Genomic DNA, 17479 nt, shown 5'->3' with positions numbered 1-17479 from the left:
ATGGCAGAATCAGAGAAGGCAAAAACTTCCTCGGTTAATCAAAAAGGAAAAAGTTCATTTCTAGGTATTCTCTTGGTTACCCTTAACCTTTATCTTTGCTGTGTAAGTCATCGTATACAAGAAGAATGTCCGAGTGAGAGTTAATAGGCTGAATTTTTCATTTGACATGAACAATGTAATCAGATCCTATGTTCCTCTTATAACAGATGAGGAAATCGGAGACGAATTTCTCACCTCCTGGAAATCAATATCAGTAATGGAAGATGACGGAATGGATTTTGGCTTTGATACAGTTTCCAAAGTCTCCAAAGGCAAGAAGAAGGTGTTTGACTTTGAGAAGCTGTAAGTACTGCGAAGTGTTTTTCTTGCTAAACATTTAATAGGTTCCTTATATTTAGAGCTTAAAGGTTTGCATGACAGTTATGTGACACTTTTGTGTGCTATCATGGGCAAATTATCTACCTTTATGAGTTTTGTTGATGTACCTGGTACTCAGGGTAGTATGTGGCAAATTGTTTTGAGAAGGAGGTAGAATTGGGATTCAAGTATTCTTATTCCAGTTATACAGATACAGCTCCAATAAATGTATGCTAGTGTGAGTCTAGAAATCCCAGACAACTCTTATAAAGTTCCTTTTCCTCCTTTTTGTTCAGGGATATGGATTTCAATCTGGATGGTGACTTTGGCAAGATATCGTCTTTCAAAATGGACATGCCAGACCTTGATTTCTCAAGCCCGCCCAGAAAAGCCGCAAAAACCAAGGAGAAATCTGAAGAAGAACCTTCCAAAGGAAACCGTCAAGGGAAACAAGACCCCTTTAAATTCTCTTTTGATTTCAATGAGTAAGCTCTGCAATCTGCATTTTCTTGTTGTTTTGTTATTTGAATTACATAAGGAATGTAAATGTACTTGAACCTGACACTTTCTTTTTTGGAAGTGGGTTGGGTGATTTCGATCTTGATTCAAGCTTAACGAAAAGTGAAAAAAGTTCAAATAAGAATCAAGATAGCAGAAAAGAGTTTCTTTCTGATAGAAGAGGACCTCAGGGCTCTAAAATCGATCTGGTTGAAGAGATTAGTACACTTGATGGTGGTTCTGAGAGAGTGGCCCCTTTAAAGGTTGATACTTCATTAGTTGTTTCGGGCAAGGTTAATTCTATCAGTGATGATTGCCCATCAAAACCTAGATCAGAAAATCTGAAACTTCTACATGGTCCAAGGTCTCCAGGAAAAGTAATGACTAATAGTGTTGAAGAATCAGATCAGCAAATTCATTTATCTGAGAAGGAGATGGCCACAGAACCATATGGTAAGCCAGCAACAGATGACCTGTCTGGTCAACTTGTAGGGGGAGTTGATTCAAATGGAGGTACCATTTTTGAAGGAAAGAATGATGGTCGTCTTCAGATCACAGATTTGAATACCATTTCAAGTGGAAAAGAAGATGTTGATGAGAAAATGTCAGCAGGAGATGGTCCTAATGGTGAAGACTTGCCTTTGAAGGATTCATCTTCAGTAAACATCGCTAATACAGATAGCAATAATGGTGATGGGTGTAAGTCTGGCAGCGACATATCTACACAAAACGCTGAACCAAAGTTAGGCAGTGATATCTCGAATGAGAATGCTGAATCAGCTATAGATAACTTAGATCTCGAAGACAATTCCAATACATTCGTCTCAAGGAAGACACTACATAACATCAAATGTATCAAGGATGACCAAAATTCGACTTTAAAGCTTCCTTTGTCTGCAGAGAGCAGGTCAGAAAATCTTTGAGCATATTGATAGCTGCCACCTTTGTTTCATTCATTCCATCCTTCAAGTCACTGACTTATGTTTTGAACTATAAGAAGTAGAAATTGTCACGAGTCAAAATGGTTTTGAATACAGAAACCAACAATAATCAGAAATCAAGTGCATCTATTACTGAAACTATGAGAAATGCATAGAACCATTTAATTTTTGAGTTAAGTACTTGCAAATGCTTGTGATAATGTAATTGGATTAAAAAAATTGCTTATAACGAATAGACTCTAAGCTGCATGTATAACAGGTATGCTCTTGAACTGTGTAGATACCTCTGATACGAAGCAAACATTTGAGCTTTACTATCAACTCGTCATTTACATTCTCCCTCTTTTGATGCAGTGAATCTGCAGTTGATAAAGCTACGCTGACAAATGAAAGCAAAAGTGGAGAATTCCACTCAAAGGTTTCTAAGAGATTGGAAGAAGCTGGATCTCAAATGTGTCAGCCATCATTAATAGGAGCAAAACCTCTCTCATCTGGAATCAAAAGGATTGATACCATGCGTCTACGTCCAGCAATTGAAGGGTGAGTGATACGGTGAACTTTCCCATAACAATTGAATAGTAGGCATTTAAGTTATGAACTGTTTTGGGTAATCTTCAACAGGGTGGCTACTAATGCTCATGGTGCACAAATTGGAAGCAATTTGCCTGATACTCCTGTGTTAGTTGATAAAGAAATGAAAGCCAAACATGTAATATCTGGAAGGTAATGTTAAAATTTAAAAGTAATATAAGCTGATGACTCTAGGCACAATATTCCAGTAATCCTTTTGTTTTAAATAAATAGATACATAAAGTTTTTACACTGACATCGTATTACTATGAATCACTCAAAAAGAAAAAGGGTGACATCATTTTAGTTCATAGAAAATACAATAAAGCTATTGATGATGCTAAATAGCAGTGTCCCTTCCTTTGTAATTATCAACAGGGAGGGCCTGAATTCTGATGCTGTACCAAACAGGGCCAAACTGGTTGTGAATCCACGACCATCTGACAAAGAAATAACAGAAAGGGAAACTGTCCTGGGAAGTGGACTGAGAAAAAGTCTTCATGATCTGAGGTAAAGCATTTATAAAAGACCTTGTTCCATCTTGTACTTTGCATATCTTGTCATTAAGAATGTGGCTTTCGACTGATGTTCCCATCCAAAGATGTGACTGCTTATTTCTCAGGCACATGACAACTTACTTCGTACATTGTTCAGCAACATTATTATTGGTCCTCAAAACCTTGTAGTGAAATTTCTGATTGTCAATATGTGTATTCTAGGCATGTGGAGATTTCTAGCTGTCAAGCAAATCCTTCCAGCACAATCGAGAAGACTATTAAACCTAGTACTCAGACATGTGTAAATCCTAAATTCATGCTCTCAAGCCTGGAGTCTATGAGGAACACAAAAATCATTACTGCTGAAGGGAGTAAACTTTTTCCTGATAAACCTGCCAAGAAAAAAACCGACCTTTCTACCTTGAACATTTCAAAGTATGGTGCGAGTGTAATTACTCCTATTCTTCAGTTATTTTCTGTGCAGAAATGTTTTAATTGTAATTTTGAATATTTTGATGTTTCTAAATGTAGGAATATTGGTGGCAGTAAAGTTTCATTGAATGCTACACCGCATAAAGAAGTGAAATCCCTGAGTAGTCCAGAGCAAAACATGGAAGTGCAACGAAATGTGGAATCAAAGACTGCCCAGATTGTTGAGAAACAAATGTCAGCAAACCTTTCCTTGAAGCGAAAAACATTTGAGGTCATCCATTATAAACCCATTCCTTTAACTCCTGAAGTTCTCTTTGGAATGATATCGTGACTATAACTTCTTATTTGAAGCTCTGTTCTATTCTATCCAAAAGATTAGTGAAGATTTTATTGCACTTTTCCAGTTTCTTACACGAAGCTATTTTGCAGGGATCAGATTCAGGTTTAGCATTCTTAAAGCCTCTAAAGCGCCTTTCTCAGTCGCCTAGAGAATCCAGGTCCTCTTTTACTAGTATATATGCATTTAACATATTATTCATCTTTTTCCAGCCTATCTAATTTTTCTTCGCAAATAGCTGCATAAAACACTTACTATTTACGTATTGTAAAATGGTTTACTGATATCTGCAGACATATCACACTCTTTTTCCAAAAATACCTGCAGAAATTTCAGAGAACCTTCAAAAGAAGTTGTTGCAGAACAGGTTTCATCTCAACTGACTCTATAAAATCAATAAAGACTGTTAAGTGTATCTATAATGTAAAATAGGTGGAAACCTTTACCGGATAAACTATCTGCTCAAATATTCTGTACGTTTGATCTAGGTTCACATTCATGAGAGTCATTTGGAGAGCAAGACTAACAGCACCTTAGATGACCATCCGACCTCTGGACTTGGTAGTCCTTGCACGATCAATGTGATGGAACTTGATATTCCTTCAGCAATGGAAAATGACGGAAATGTTGAAAAGGCTGAAGCGTATGCTAAGGAGCTTGAAGATGTGAGTAAATTATCACTTGTTTTACGGTGACATTCTGTGTGCATTATAATTAAAGAATTCAAACACCTAACCTATGAATTCAGTTAAATTATAGAGAGAATTAGGACTGCAAGGCAGTGTCATTGCGATTGATTATGCATCGGTCATTTATGCAGCATATAATTATAAATTACATATCATGGGTTATAATGATCTCTCTCCTTTTCTCTCTCTCTCTCTCTCTCTCTCTCTCCCCCACTTGCAGATATGCAACATGCTGAGGAAGAAACACGAGGAGGCCAAGGAACTGCTAGTTAGAGCTGTCGTGAACAACAATAATCTACTGATGCTCAACCATCCCATCTACGAAGCAAAGATATCCTTCAGGCTGTTTTAGATGTTAATTTCCTCTTTTTCTGTCTTCCGTTTTGATCATCGAGATAAAGTTGCATTTTCCTTCATAATTACTTACATTCATAAAGTTCAGAAATTTGCTGCAAAACTGATGTCGAAGGAGCTTCAAACATGTTTGAGATCGCCGACAGTTGTTATTTGAAAGCATTCTTACAGGCAATGACAGGTTGGCTTGCTATAAAAGCATTCATAATTGACTATGGCTATACTGATAGTGATGATTTACTATGTTGTTTGAATATCAGGAACGTGTTACGCTTTCTCTTTCCTGCTTTTGTTCGGACAATGAGAACCTGCTACTCGAAGGACCATCTGAAACTCAAATGCGATGCATCAGGCCTTGAGTTTGCAACTTCACAAGCTAGCATGAGCTATATCAATGTTGTGTCTCTTGTAGTTATACATAGGGAGTGAAAAAATAACGACGATTGTGATGTAAATGATTAGCCAAAAACCTCGTTTGTAATCTAGTTTGGCATCGCTCTTTCGTATTGTCCTTCCTAAATACAGTTACTCTGTTCTTATTAGGACACAATCGGGTGCTCTGGTTAGATTCTTCCGTGTTACTTGTGAATTACCATTGGCATCTGAATGATATACACATGAAAGATCACTTTGTTTTGTATGCTTCGTGCCCCTCTGGGTTCCAAGTACAAAACCCAGAACACTTGGAGATGCATGTAATTTGCATCCCCATTCTTAATGTAAACACAGTTCTTTCTAGTCTAATTAACTTGGCTATTCGAAGGGCTGAGGAGTTCATCCTCGAAATACTCCGTGACTGGTTTAAGGAACTTAATGCTTATGATTGGAATCAGTATATAACTGCATGGCAAAATAAATAAATTAAAACTAATATCGTTTAGACAATCAACTGTAGGAAATAGGTGGAGATCAACACATGATTATGTAAATTGGCTACGCAACGGGAGGAATTCCTTCAACATAAGGTAACCGAAGACTTTGAGGATTTTGGGTGGCATCAATTGGTAATACTACCTACGGACCTTAGTCTATTCCTTTGTTCATGGAAAGTTACTAGGAGAATATGGACATGGGAAAATCCGGGCGGCTTCACTTGTCTTAATTTTTAACCGACCTTCGTTCATGGAAAGTTACTAGGAGAATATGGACGTGGAAAAATCCGGGCGGCTTCACTTGTCTTAATTTTTAACCGACTAAGGCCGGCCAAATCAGTTAACCTATTCCTCTTTTATTTCAAAAGGTGCCTTCAAACCTTTATCAATGTTATCATTAGTAAAATGCTTAGTAGACCATATTTTGAAATCATATTTTATAAATCATATGATGTGCTGGTTGATAGTTAGATTCCATTTTCAATGATTTAAAGGAGGAATCGAATCATGCGGTCAAATTTTTAGCCCACTAAAGCCGGCCAAATTAATTAAGGAAAACTAATGAAAAAGACTTGAAACTTTAAGTTTTAACGATAAGGACAAAATAAAGGGTAAAGTGAATAGTATCAGGATTGACTACCTAATTAATTAACCTACTCCCATTGATTTCAAAAGGTGCCTTAAAACCCTAATCAATGTTATCGTTAGGAAAATGCTCAGTAGACCATCTTCTTGGACCATATTTTGTAAACCACCTGATGTGACGGTTGATGGTTAAATTCCATTTTTAATGATTTAAAGAAGGAATCCAACTATCAACCGTCACATCATGCGGTCTTGAAAATATGGTATAAAAAGATGGTCTTTCTGACATCATCCATATCGTTATAGAGCACCCAAGGCAAATGATCACTTAAACAAACAGCTTGAGAGGCTGTAAGAGATGAAATTTTATTGAGTATAAATGTCCCCAGCTTATTGTTTGAGTACAAAGAGTTGGTCGGCATTTGTTATTTCCGATTAGTGCTAAAGGGGTCACAAGGTACAACAACTCAACTACAAAACACAAAAAAACAAGCATTACAACGGGGCTTCGTGAGGTCCCATTTTCCACCCACTTTGAATAATATCATAACAGAAACCAACACTTTTGATGGTCTCTATATATATGCCCTCTCAGATGGTCTTTACAAGCCTATCATTTTTATGAAACCCTTAATTTATAGAAGAATGCTCTGGAGATTTTGTGCCTGCAGTGTACTGATGCTGCTTTTATTTTCGAGTGCTGAAGCTCGGCCTCTCAATCCGAGTGGGGAGAGGAGGAATGTAACCGGGTCGAGTCAAGCATTGGCCGGAAGTGCTAGGGAACTACTGAACGTTTGGTTGAGAAAACTAGACGAGGAGGATCAGCAAACTGTTTACAACCCGAAGCGATTGAGTCCGGGAGGTCCTGATCCTAGACATCATTAAAATAATCAACACTACTGTAGCTACACTAGCATGCATAAGTTTCGGTTTTGAGTGTATTTTACATGAATGCATGTGCTCCAAACCAGAAAATCTGTTGAAACCTCGAGGAACTTCTTGTGATCGTTGATTATCAATCATTGCATAGAGAAGTTTACTATATGTAAGGCATAATTCATGGTCTTTGAAATAAAAAATGTACCATCAGTTGAGCAATGTATCTACCTAATTTGTTCCTTTTTCAGGTGTGATGGTTGGGGAAAGAGTAAAAGAAGTATCACTTTCCAAAATATATGATGGGAAAGAAATCTGAAAAACAGAAAGTCTCTTTCATAATATGGTTGAAAAGTACTTGGGAGTTGGGACACAGGATTGGCTCACAACATGAACTTACTAAGTTTTATACTGGTGAATCGAAAACGATAGCTAATGCTCTTAAAATAATATTTAGCTATTCAAAAGATGAGTAAGAGTTTCTATTCAAAATTATTTGTTGTCTATTCATAAAATAATGTTTTTATAACCATAACCGTTTATATTATAAATCATTATAAAGATCGTCTTTATAAAAAATTAATTAAAGTTAAGGTCATTTAGTCATCGAACTGTATAAAAACAAATGAATAGAATCTGTAAAAGTATTGCGAATCGTTTATATATTTGTTACAATAGATTGACTACACAACCTTAATTTTAATTCATTTTTGGCAGAGATGATCTTTACAGAGTGATTCATAATATGAATGATTATGATTATAAACACAATACTCTATGATTCGAACATAATTTTTTTGAATAGGAGTTTCCACTTATACTTGATCTTAAGTAGCCAAGCATTATTTTATCATAGGAAGTGACAAGGGATAGTAAATACAGAGCTTGAAGTTGAACTCGTTCTCTCGCAATTGAAGATTCTCATTGCATGCATGTTGTACGGATTATGGGTTCTTTGCAGGGTTTATATGTTTTCTTTTTCCCAGTCAATAGGGAACGCAAGTAGGGAGGCTCATATTTGTTATCTTGTTCACTAGTCATATTTTTTTTAAATGTGTTTATGCTTGAAGCACCTTCAAATTTATATAAACTTCATTTCAAAAAAGAGACATGGAAAAGGTAACCATCATGTCTAAATTAGAGTCAAACACTATTTTGTACTTTTAAACTATATAGTAAGTGGGCATCAATAACCAAAAAAAAAAAGAAGCATACGTACATATACATATATATCCCTTTGAAGTTTGAAGAGATGATTCATATGTATATGGAATCATGAATCCACTGGAAGATTTGTGGCTGAGATGATTCATTTCTTTCTCCGCATTGTGACACAACATGACAAAAAAAGGTCTTAAAAGATAATTTTAAAGAACAAAAGACTTTATAATCCAAATTTTATTAATTTAAAGTATGAAAGATAGCACGCTGTTCGTTTTAAACTGGTAAGTCATGGACCCAAATCAGACATTAGAATCAAAATTTGTACAGCTTTATTCTTTCCAGATATTTTTTTACTTGTCTTTGGTCCATTATGCCCTATGACACCACATTGGCAGTCTTTCAGACCCTATAAATTGCCCCAAGTACCCGCTATGCATCAAATATATAATGTATATACAGGTCTTCTCCTACATTGGCATTGCATTCTCAAAGTTCCTTATAATGTTTACACACACACACACACACACATATATGTACACATTCAAAACTAGTCTTGCAAAAGATAGCTAGCTAGCACAAAATTCCCAGTCTTATCAAATGTTTATATGCCATGATTTGTGAAAGCCAAGCATTTATGACAGGTCCGCAAGAATTTGTCTAGAAGCTTAAAAACAAACATATATCCGGACAAATTTTAAAGCTTGTGCAAAGTACTGTATCTATATGAGACAGAGCTAGCGTGGAGAAGAAAAGAAACCAAAATTGGCAAGTCTCTATCGTGCCCAATAACAAATAGGGAAAGCATTAAGATTTAAGAGGACAAAGCTTTAAGCCTGTCTTTCATTAGCTGCAGCAATATAAGAAACGCGAAATGGCAGACCAAAATCTCCTGAGGACAAGATTAGTTAACTGTTTATGTGCACGAGGCGTAGTCTAACCACACCATTGAGGAATCAACAGAACGCACTCAAACTTTAGCCCCCAGTGCTTCTTTGTCGTTTGATAGAGGACGCCATCCCACATGTAATTATTTATGGATCAGTTTTTTGTTGTTTGTTTTGTTATGATAATTAATTACCAACCAACGTTGTTAGTTATGGAAGCAAGTTATTACAAAAAAATAGAAAGTTCAAAACTACGGCCAAAAACTGCTGACCAAGGCGCTTGTTAAGTGCCAAATTTGAGAACAAACGGCATATATTACTGCAAAACGTTTGCTGCTAATAACAGAAACACCTAGGCCTAAAGTATGAAGAACTTCTGCCATCTAATTCATAATGCATAGCCAGATTCTTCTACCCCGACAAGCTAAAGCAGGCACCAAGACCTAAGAACTTTTAACAGTAGTGCAGAGAAGCACAAAAATGCAGAAAGAGAATAAGATATTAACAGTAGTGCAGAGAAGCACAGAAATGTAGAAAGAGAATAAGAGAGAGAGAGAGAGGGAGAGAGAAAGTAATTGATTACATTGATACTGAATTAATCTTTACAACTATGAGAATACAATTTATATAGCCATCATGACTAACTTGCAGCCTAAGCTATTTAACTAACTAATTTTGGTAACAACTCTAACAACCTTTTGGATATTGTCGACATCCCCCCTCAATCTCAACTGGGATTGCCCAATTTGAGATTGAAGCAGACCATCCAGCAATCAACTTCTTACAATCACAGAAATCAAGAAACACAACCTTCTTCGGCAATCAGCCTTCAATGAAGAAAGGGAACAAGAACTGCACTCCGACAATCGGCCTTAATGGAGTTGCACACAATATCTGAGACAGAACTTTTCACTCCGGCTATCGGCCTTATGGAGGAAACAAAATGCATTCAACACACTCTTGGCAATCGGCCTTTTTCGAGTGCACAAATCTGAAGTATACGGCTATCGGCCTTGACACTTCCAAAATTCCCAAGAAAATTCTCACTGAGAAATTATCACAAACAGTTGATACGCTGGAAAGAAAATTAGTAATCTAAGACAAAACCTAAGAACTTGAATCTTGAAACCCATAACACACTGTCCTTACTCCGAATCACTTGCAGACACTTCCTTATCCTTTTCTTTCTCTCTCTTTTGGCTAGGCAGTGCACAGACATACCCTGCTTCTGGGATCAATCGACTTCTAGTTTGAGATTTTGTGCTCCTTCTCCTTCAACTTTTTAACCGGACACGAGTCTGTAGCACTACCATTACGGGCTAACATCTTTTTTGTCCTTGATGCTTCGTGGATAACTTGGCTGCTCCATTTTCTTCCCTGAATTGGTTGATTCAGGATTCTCCTCTGCAGCACTCAAATTTTCTAGTTTAGTAGCCACTTCAAGATTGTTAGAATCTTGTTGAGCATGCAACACATGCTCTAATTCTTGTGGAGTATCTGACGCCGCCAATACTTCCTACTTATTGGGCCGAACCCACTCGCCATTAACCCAATCTTGATGCAATCTGAGACGTTCTTTCTGAAATTCGATCAACTCCGGAGGGTTTTCGAAGACGACGGTGTACTTGGAATTGTTCTCGACAACCTTCCCTACAACCCCAGTCCAAAAAAAAAAAAAAAAAAAAATCAGAGAAGAAAGATAAAGATCACGGCTTTGCTGGTCCTCAAGTGCAATCCAGACGAATCCGACCCGATCATCAGAAAACGCACTCGAACATCCAAGCTTGTATGAAAACTCGTTCACCCACAGTGGAAGAGGGTCACCAAAGATCAATCCATGGCTCTGGTACCATTTTAACAGTAGTGCAGAGAAGCACAGAAATGCAGAAAGAGAATAAGAGAGAGAGAGAGAGAGAGGGAGAGAAAGTAATTGATTACATTGATACTGAATTAATCTTTACAACTATGAGAATACAATTTATATAGTCATCATGACTAACTTGCAGCCTAAGCTATTTAACTAACTAATTTTGGTAACAACTCTAACAACCTTTTGGATATTGTCAACAATAACCAGCCCCTTACGCTTTAAAGTAAGCAAGAGCAGGGCAGGCTTTAAGGCATATATAGTTGGCCGGTTATTTGTCTATCCCATCTAACCTCTAGGTAGGTTTGGGGTTTGTTTTGGCCCTAAGCTCAGAAGTCAGAACGAGGGTAGTCCTCCTTTTTGCCCTGATCATCCTATATATTTTTAACTCAATGAAAGTTACGTACAAAGTGTAATGCTGAAAATCTAGTGAACTATAAATGGCTTATTTTGGTCATATTGACTAATATTGTTATTTAGGAAGATTGATTTTTTTTTTCCCTTTGAATATTAGGATCGTATATGTTAATCACTTTGAATATTAGAGTTAACGTTGTACAATGGTTTGCAGCACAAGGCTGCAGAGAGAACCCTGAGATTGATCCTTTGATGATGTTATCATAACCATAGGTTACTGTTGACAGAAAATTAGATCAAGGGACAATGTAGAACATAATATATATATATATATATATGTATATATATTTAGCATACTATTGGAATTGTATATAAATTTATGGAGTTTTAATTTCAACAGACATGTAGAGTTTTAGTGAATTTTCACAAAAATTCAAATTTTTTAGGGGAAACTGGTAGTGTATTTTATTAGTTACTAAGAAGGAATACAATTTTAAAAAGGGCATCTTAAATAATATCCGGAGGTTTCTCAAACCAATAAGAAGTGAAATTAGAGAATAAGGCCAACTTGACCGATTTGTGCGCCACTATGCCAGCGAATTTGTTAAACCCTTACATATACATTTTAGAATTCCCCTCCAAATCCACCAAAATATTCATTGTCAAATTCACACCTCTCACTTACAAGTAAAAAGATTACCACTAGACCATAGTATTAAGTTGTTTCTTAAAAATCATAATTAAATACACATGAATTTCCATAAACTTTTATAACTCCTTTAAAATCCCAATGAAATACCCTAAAACTTTCAACTTTTTCTAAATCATCTAAAAATTTCCTGTGAATACACCTCCTTTAAGTACTCAATCAATGTTTATCTTATGGCTTATCCATAATCCACTTCAGGCCTTTTCAGGTCTTTTCATCCAGGGTGGAGTCCAGTAAACAGATAACGAATGCATTAGCAGCATCAGCCTAGCTAGCTATCTAGATATACTTCATCCAATAATCTTTCTAGTTTACCTCAGAAACATGATCAGTTATCTAATTAACCATTGAAGAATCCATATATCTATGTTATCAACTGTCAGAGACGCTGGCAGTTCTACTTGGTTTGCATGGGATTGGAATTGCAACCACGTCACTTTTGCATTATAATTTATATCCAGCAATCGTAATTAAGATCAGAAAAGGGGAGTTACTTTTGGATCCCCCATTATATAATTAACCCTCATCATCTGCATGGCCAAATACATACATGGCAGGCTTGGACTTATATGATACCTACCTAGTGATCCAGGCAACTGAAAAACGACAACTCATCACACGTACAAATTATAACACGACAGCAACTGATTACACCTCATCCACTGAGTTAATCAGATAAAACCAATAATCCACAATATCCACACCGTAAACCCTAAATCTATAAATTCCCACAAAATTTAATTGGAGTGAACACTTGCGCAGTAGTCTTAATTTTGAGGATGACAAAACGTGTATGCTTCTTGTTGTGCATTGTTACTTTGGTTTTGCTTTTATCAGCGAGAAGTGGAGAAGCTCGGCCTCTCATGAGGAGGAATAAGAACGTAAGCCAAAAATCTTTCCGGGCTTCAACTCACGTTGTCCGCAAATCAAGCGAGTTCGACGACCAGATGCGAGTGAGTCCTGGAGGGCCTGACCCACGTCATCATTAAAACCTAATCAGTTTCCAGCTTATATAGTTCTCTCTCTCTCTCTCTCTCTCTGTTTTTTTTTTTTTTTTTTTTTTTTGGGATTGATCGATGTGTGGTGGAACGAGTATGAGTATGTCCTGCTTAATCAGGGATTAATTGCAGGCGGTTAACCTGTTTTCAATGTATCCGAATGAAAATAAAATGCACTCTAATTTTTGGTGTGAAAACATTGCTAATCAATGATGGATTTACAGCACTTTATAGATGTTCATGTATCAAAGGAGCGATTTCAGTGTATTCGGAATATGCACAACTATTAGACGTTACTGTCTCAATTAAATTACAATACGTCGATTTGTTTTTTTACTAATATATATTAAAAGTGAAACATATCAACCAATGAAATGGTACACCACATAACTTGTGTTCCCATAACTTACTTAAATTTATGGTATCAAAGATCATATTGGTGGTTTGAAGTCTGAGTGTGTCATGTGTATCACTGACATTGTATATATAGCACAGAGCATATGCTACCTTCAACGACAATCAATATCTGTAACTCTTCAACTTCATCTTCTTCACATCTTCAGATGGTATATTTCTATAGATTAACATATTCTTCATGGAGATTTTGTGCCTGCTGTGTGCTAATGCTGCTGCTATTTTCTAGTGCTGAAACTCGGCCTCTCAATCCGAGTCAGCTCCCAGTAAAAAAAAGGGTACTTTGGATATAAGTTCATGCAACAACTTATTTTCTTGACAAAAACCCATCTTATTTTAAACATCCAAATAAAACCCAAATTTGAAGTATATTGCCATGTAAACAAATACATACTTATTATTTTCAAACTAATTACAATTGTGCCACAACATTTTAATTACGTTAATGAATTTAATTATCCACTATAATTGTGGGAAATAGGAGCCTTATTATTATAAAATTATCTACTTTATACTTCTCTTATCATCATTTGTTTCATTTCTTTTATTTGTTTGACAATCATTGTAGGTAAATGATTTTGCATGTATGTATTAGGCACGTTTTGTTAAAATTATATATACGTGTACAAATAATTCATCTATATTTTTTTATGTAAAATAATATGTAATTAATTTATTTACATGAGATTGCCATTCCCTCACGGTTTTGTTTTTGGGAACTCACGAGCAACTTCCCAGTGGGTCACCCATCATGGGATTGCTCTAGCCCCCTTCTCGCTTAACTTCGGAGTTCCTACGGAACCCGAAGCCAATGAGCTCCCAAAAAGCCTCGTGCTAGGTAGGGATGGGAATATACATATAAGGATCACTCCCCTGGACGATGTGGGATGTCACAATATTGGTCTTTAATTAATTTTGAATAAAAAATATTTATTTATTTATTTTGCAGGTAAATTATTTTGCATGTATCATTACATAATTTACTAGGAATTTATATTGTTATTATATATATGTTGTGCAAAATCATTTACTATGTAGGTAATTTATATTGTTATTATATTTAAAATATTGATAATTTTGAATAAAATTACTTTTTCATATTCGTAGGATATACTAATTTACCTGTTAGCATCATTTGAAAACAACTATATAAGGAAGATTGGCATCATGTAAATTTTTGTTATTAAATGCATAGGAATCATGACATTTAAATTTTTTTCCAAACCTCATAAGGTACTTGAAGACATTTAATTGAATGAAATAATGTAAAATAAATGTAGATAATAAGTAAGAGACCCAAGGTAAGTGTTATTAGGGGTAATTTAGACATCCGAAAATACAAATTTTGCCAAGTCAAACTTAATTATGGATATTGCTTAGTTGGAGCCTAGTCATTAGGTTTTTGTTAGAGAAATTTATCATGATGGGTTTTAGTTAAACAAAATTGAATTTCAAGGGGTATACTCATATTTTCAGTAAAAAAAATCCGAGTCAGCTGGAGAAGAGGAACGTAACCAGGTCGAGTCAAGCATTGGCCGGAAGCGCTAGGGAACTACTGAACATTTGATAGAGAAAACAAGACGCGCAGAGAACTCATTACAACCCGAAGCAATTGAGTCCGGCAGGTCCTGATCCTAGACATCATTCCAAAAATCAGTAGTCTAGCTACACTAGCATACACATGTTTGGGTTTTGAGTGTATTTTACATGAGTGCATGTGCTCCAAACCAGAAAATGATGTTGTTGAAACCTAGAGGAACTTGTTATGAGCGTTGATTATCGATCGTTGCATAGAGAAGTTACTAGAAACTAGAACTACAAGTACTGCATAGTTCATGGGTTTCAAAATAAAAAAGTACGAGCAGTTGAGCAATAGGTACGTAATTTTGTTCCTTTTTCAGGTGTCATGGTAGGCGAAAGAGTAAAAGAAGTAACATTTTGCAAAATATGATGGGAAAGAAATCTGAAAAACAGAAAGTTTCTCTTTCATAATAGGGTTGAAAAGTACTTGGATACAGGATTTGGCTCATAACATACATTTTTAAGTTTTATAATCGTCAACAGAAAATGATAGCATCCTCTTAGAATAATACTTGTCTACTCAAAGGATGAGTAGGAGTGTTCCTAATTAAAGTTGTTCGTTGCCAATTTATATCGTGTTTATGATCAGAACCATTCATATTATAAATCACTCTATAAAGATCGTCTCTCCAAAAAATCAAATAAAGTGATGATGTCACACTTAGAAGTCAAGGCATTAGGGTTTGATCAATGACCAAAGTCTTCTAATTTCTATATAGAAAGCTTGAAGTTGAACTCGCTCTCTCGCAATTGAAGATTCTCACGGCATGCATGCTGTACAGATTATGGGTTCTTTGCAGGGGTTTATCTGTTTTCCTTTTCTTTTCTTTTCTCAGTCAATAGGAAATGCAAGTAGGTAGGCTCATATATGTTTCTTGTTCAGTAGTCATTTTTTTTATTGTGTTTATGCTTGAAGCACCTTCAACTATCCAATTAAACTTCTTTCCGAAGTGTTATACAGGGAAAAGGCAACCATCATTTACAAAGTCAAACACTAATTTGTACTTTTAAACTATATAGTAAGGGGCATCAATACCGTTCGAAGTTTGAAGCCACGATACATGTATATATGGAATCATGAATCCACTAGAAAGACTTGTCCTTGAGATGATTCATTTCTTTCTCTGCATTGCAACGCAACGTGGCAAAGAAAATATATCAAACCATAATTTTAAAGAACAAAAACACTGATATCTATTAAACAGTATGACAAGAAGTCAAACTTTATCAATTAAAAGTATGAAGGATAGCACGCCCTAGAACCCTAAAGATGATTTATACAATGCCTCTTAGCTAGACATTATAGGAGATCAAAGAGAGAGAATTTTAATAAATAAAAATATATCACAAACAAATTAAAAACATAGAATGCTGATAAAACACAGTAAACGATACAATTTGGCCAAAAAATACTTCATATTTTACGACAAAGTGGTAAGTTAGACTTGTCAGGCCATTCGTTTCAAAATGACAGGTTATAGGCTCAAATTAGACATCAGAACCCAAATTTAACAAGCTTTCTTCTTGCTGTTAGATTTTTTACTTGATCTTTGATCCATTCCACCGTATGATACCACATTGACAATCTTTCAGACCCTTCTAAATTGCCCCAAGTACCAGCTATGCATCGAATATATAATGTACAATCCATGTATGTGCACGCCCGCATGCATTCTTGCTTGTGACATGTATATGTATAGTAGATTGAAAAGTTAACGTCTCAAAGTACCTTGTAAAGTTTATATATACATATATATAGCAAGAATCTGACCGTCTTCAAAACTAATCTTGCAAAAGATAGCTAGCTAGTACAAAATTCTCTGTCTCATGTTTATATGCCATGATTTGTGAAAGCCAAGCCTGGTAGGTCCGAAAGAATTTGTCTAGGAGCTTAAAAGCAGAACATATGTATGGACAAATTTTAAAGCTCTTGTGCAGTGTGTGTGCGTGTATAATGTAAATATATACGAGACAGACCCTAGCGTGGAGAAGGAAAAGAAACCAAAACTAGGAAGTCTCTATCATCCCCATAACAAATAGGGAAGCATTAAGATTCAGGCGGAGAAAGCTTTAATCCTTCCCTTTCATTAGCTGCAGAATAAAAGAAACGTGAAGGGCAAACCAATCTCCTGAGCACAAGATTAGTTTACTGTTTATGTGCACGAGGCTTAGTCTAACCAAACTACTGAGGAATCAACTGTACGCACTCAAACTCTTTTTGTCGTTTGACGGAGGACGCCATCCCACATGTAATTATTTATGGATCAGTTTTTTGTTCTTTTCATAATCCACTTGAGGTTTTCATCTAAGCTGGAGTCCACTGAACAGCCTAGCTAGCTAGCTAGCTAGATTCCGTTCTCCACTCAATAATCCTTCTAGTTTACCTCACAATATCATCATATCTAGAGAAACGCTAAAGTGATTTTCTCAAAAGTGAGATTTTTGATAGACTTTCTGTCATCTTATTTTTTTTAACATAATCTCGTGCAAATATTAT

The 17479-nt window shown here is 35.9% G+C and overlaps 1 protein-coding gene across 1 annotated transcript; it reads left to right on the top strand.

Moving 5' to 3' along the window:
* Positions 1-5034, top strand: LOC137728539 (uncharacterized protein At4g18490-like). The gene is made up of 13 exons (XM_068467297.1): positions 1-64; positions 207-342; positions 654-842; positions 938-1762; positions 2151-2336; positions 2418-2519; positions 2745-2876; positions 3086-3298; positions 3395-3566; positions 3725-3806; positions 3926-3999; positions 4121-4297; positions 4936-5034. The coding sequence occupies exons 1-13, from the start codon at positions 1-3 to the stop codon at positions 5032-5034; spliced, it is 2451 nt and encodes an 816-aa protein (XP_068323398.1).
* Positions 5035-17479: the final 12445 nt, after the last annotated feature.

The sequence above is a fragment of the Pyrus communis genome, chromosome 3 (assembly GCF_963583255.1).
Source record: "Pyrus communis chromosome 3, drPyrComm1.1, whole genome shotgun sequence".
Classification (NCBI taxonomy): domain Eukaryota; kingdom Viridiplantae; phylum Streptophyta; class Magnoliopsida; order Rosales; family Rosaceae; genus Pyrus; species Pyrus communis.
The sequence above is the reverse complement of the archived record's forward strand: the minus strand, read 5'-3'. Positions and strand labels throughout refer to the sequence as shown.

What these genes read in the sequence shown, in the direction of transcription:
- LOC137728539 (XM_068467297.1), top strand. Translation starts at nt 1, where the DNA reads ATGGCAGAATCAGAGAAGGCAAAAACTTCCTCGGTTAATCAAAAAGGA. An exon ending in GTGTTTGACTTTGAGAAGCT is followed by an intron (nt 343 to 653) that starts GTAAGTACTGCG and finishes CTTTTTGTTCAG; the next exon opens with GGATATGGATTTCAATCTGG. An exon ending in TTCTCTTTTGATTTCAATGA is followed by an intron (nt 843 to 937) that starts GTAAGCTCTGCA and finishes CTTTTTTGGAAG; the next exon opens with TGGGTTGGGTGATTTCGATC.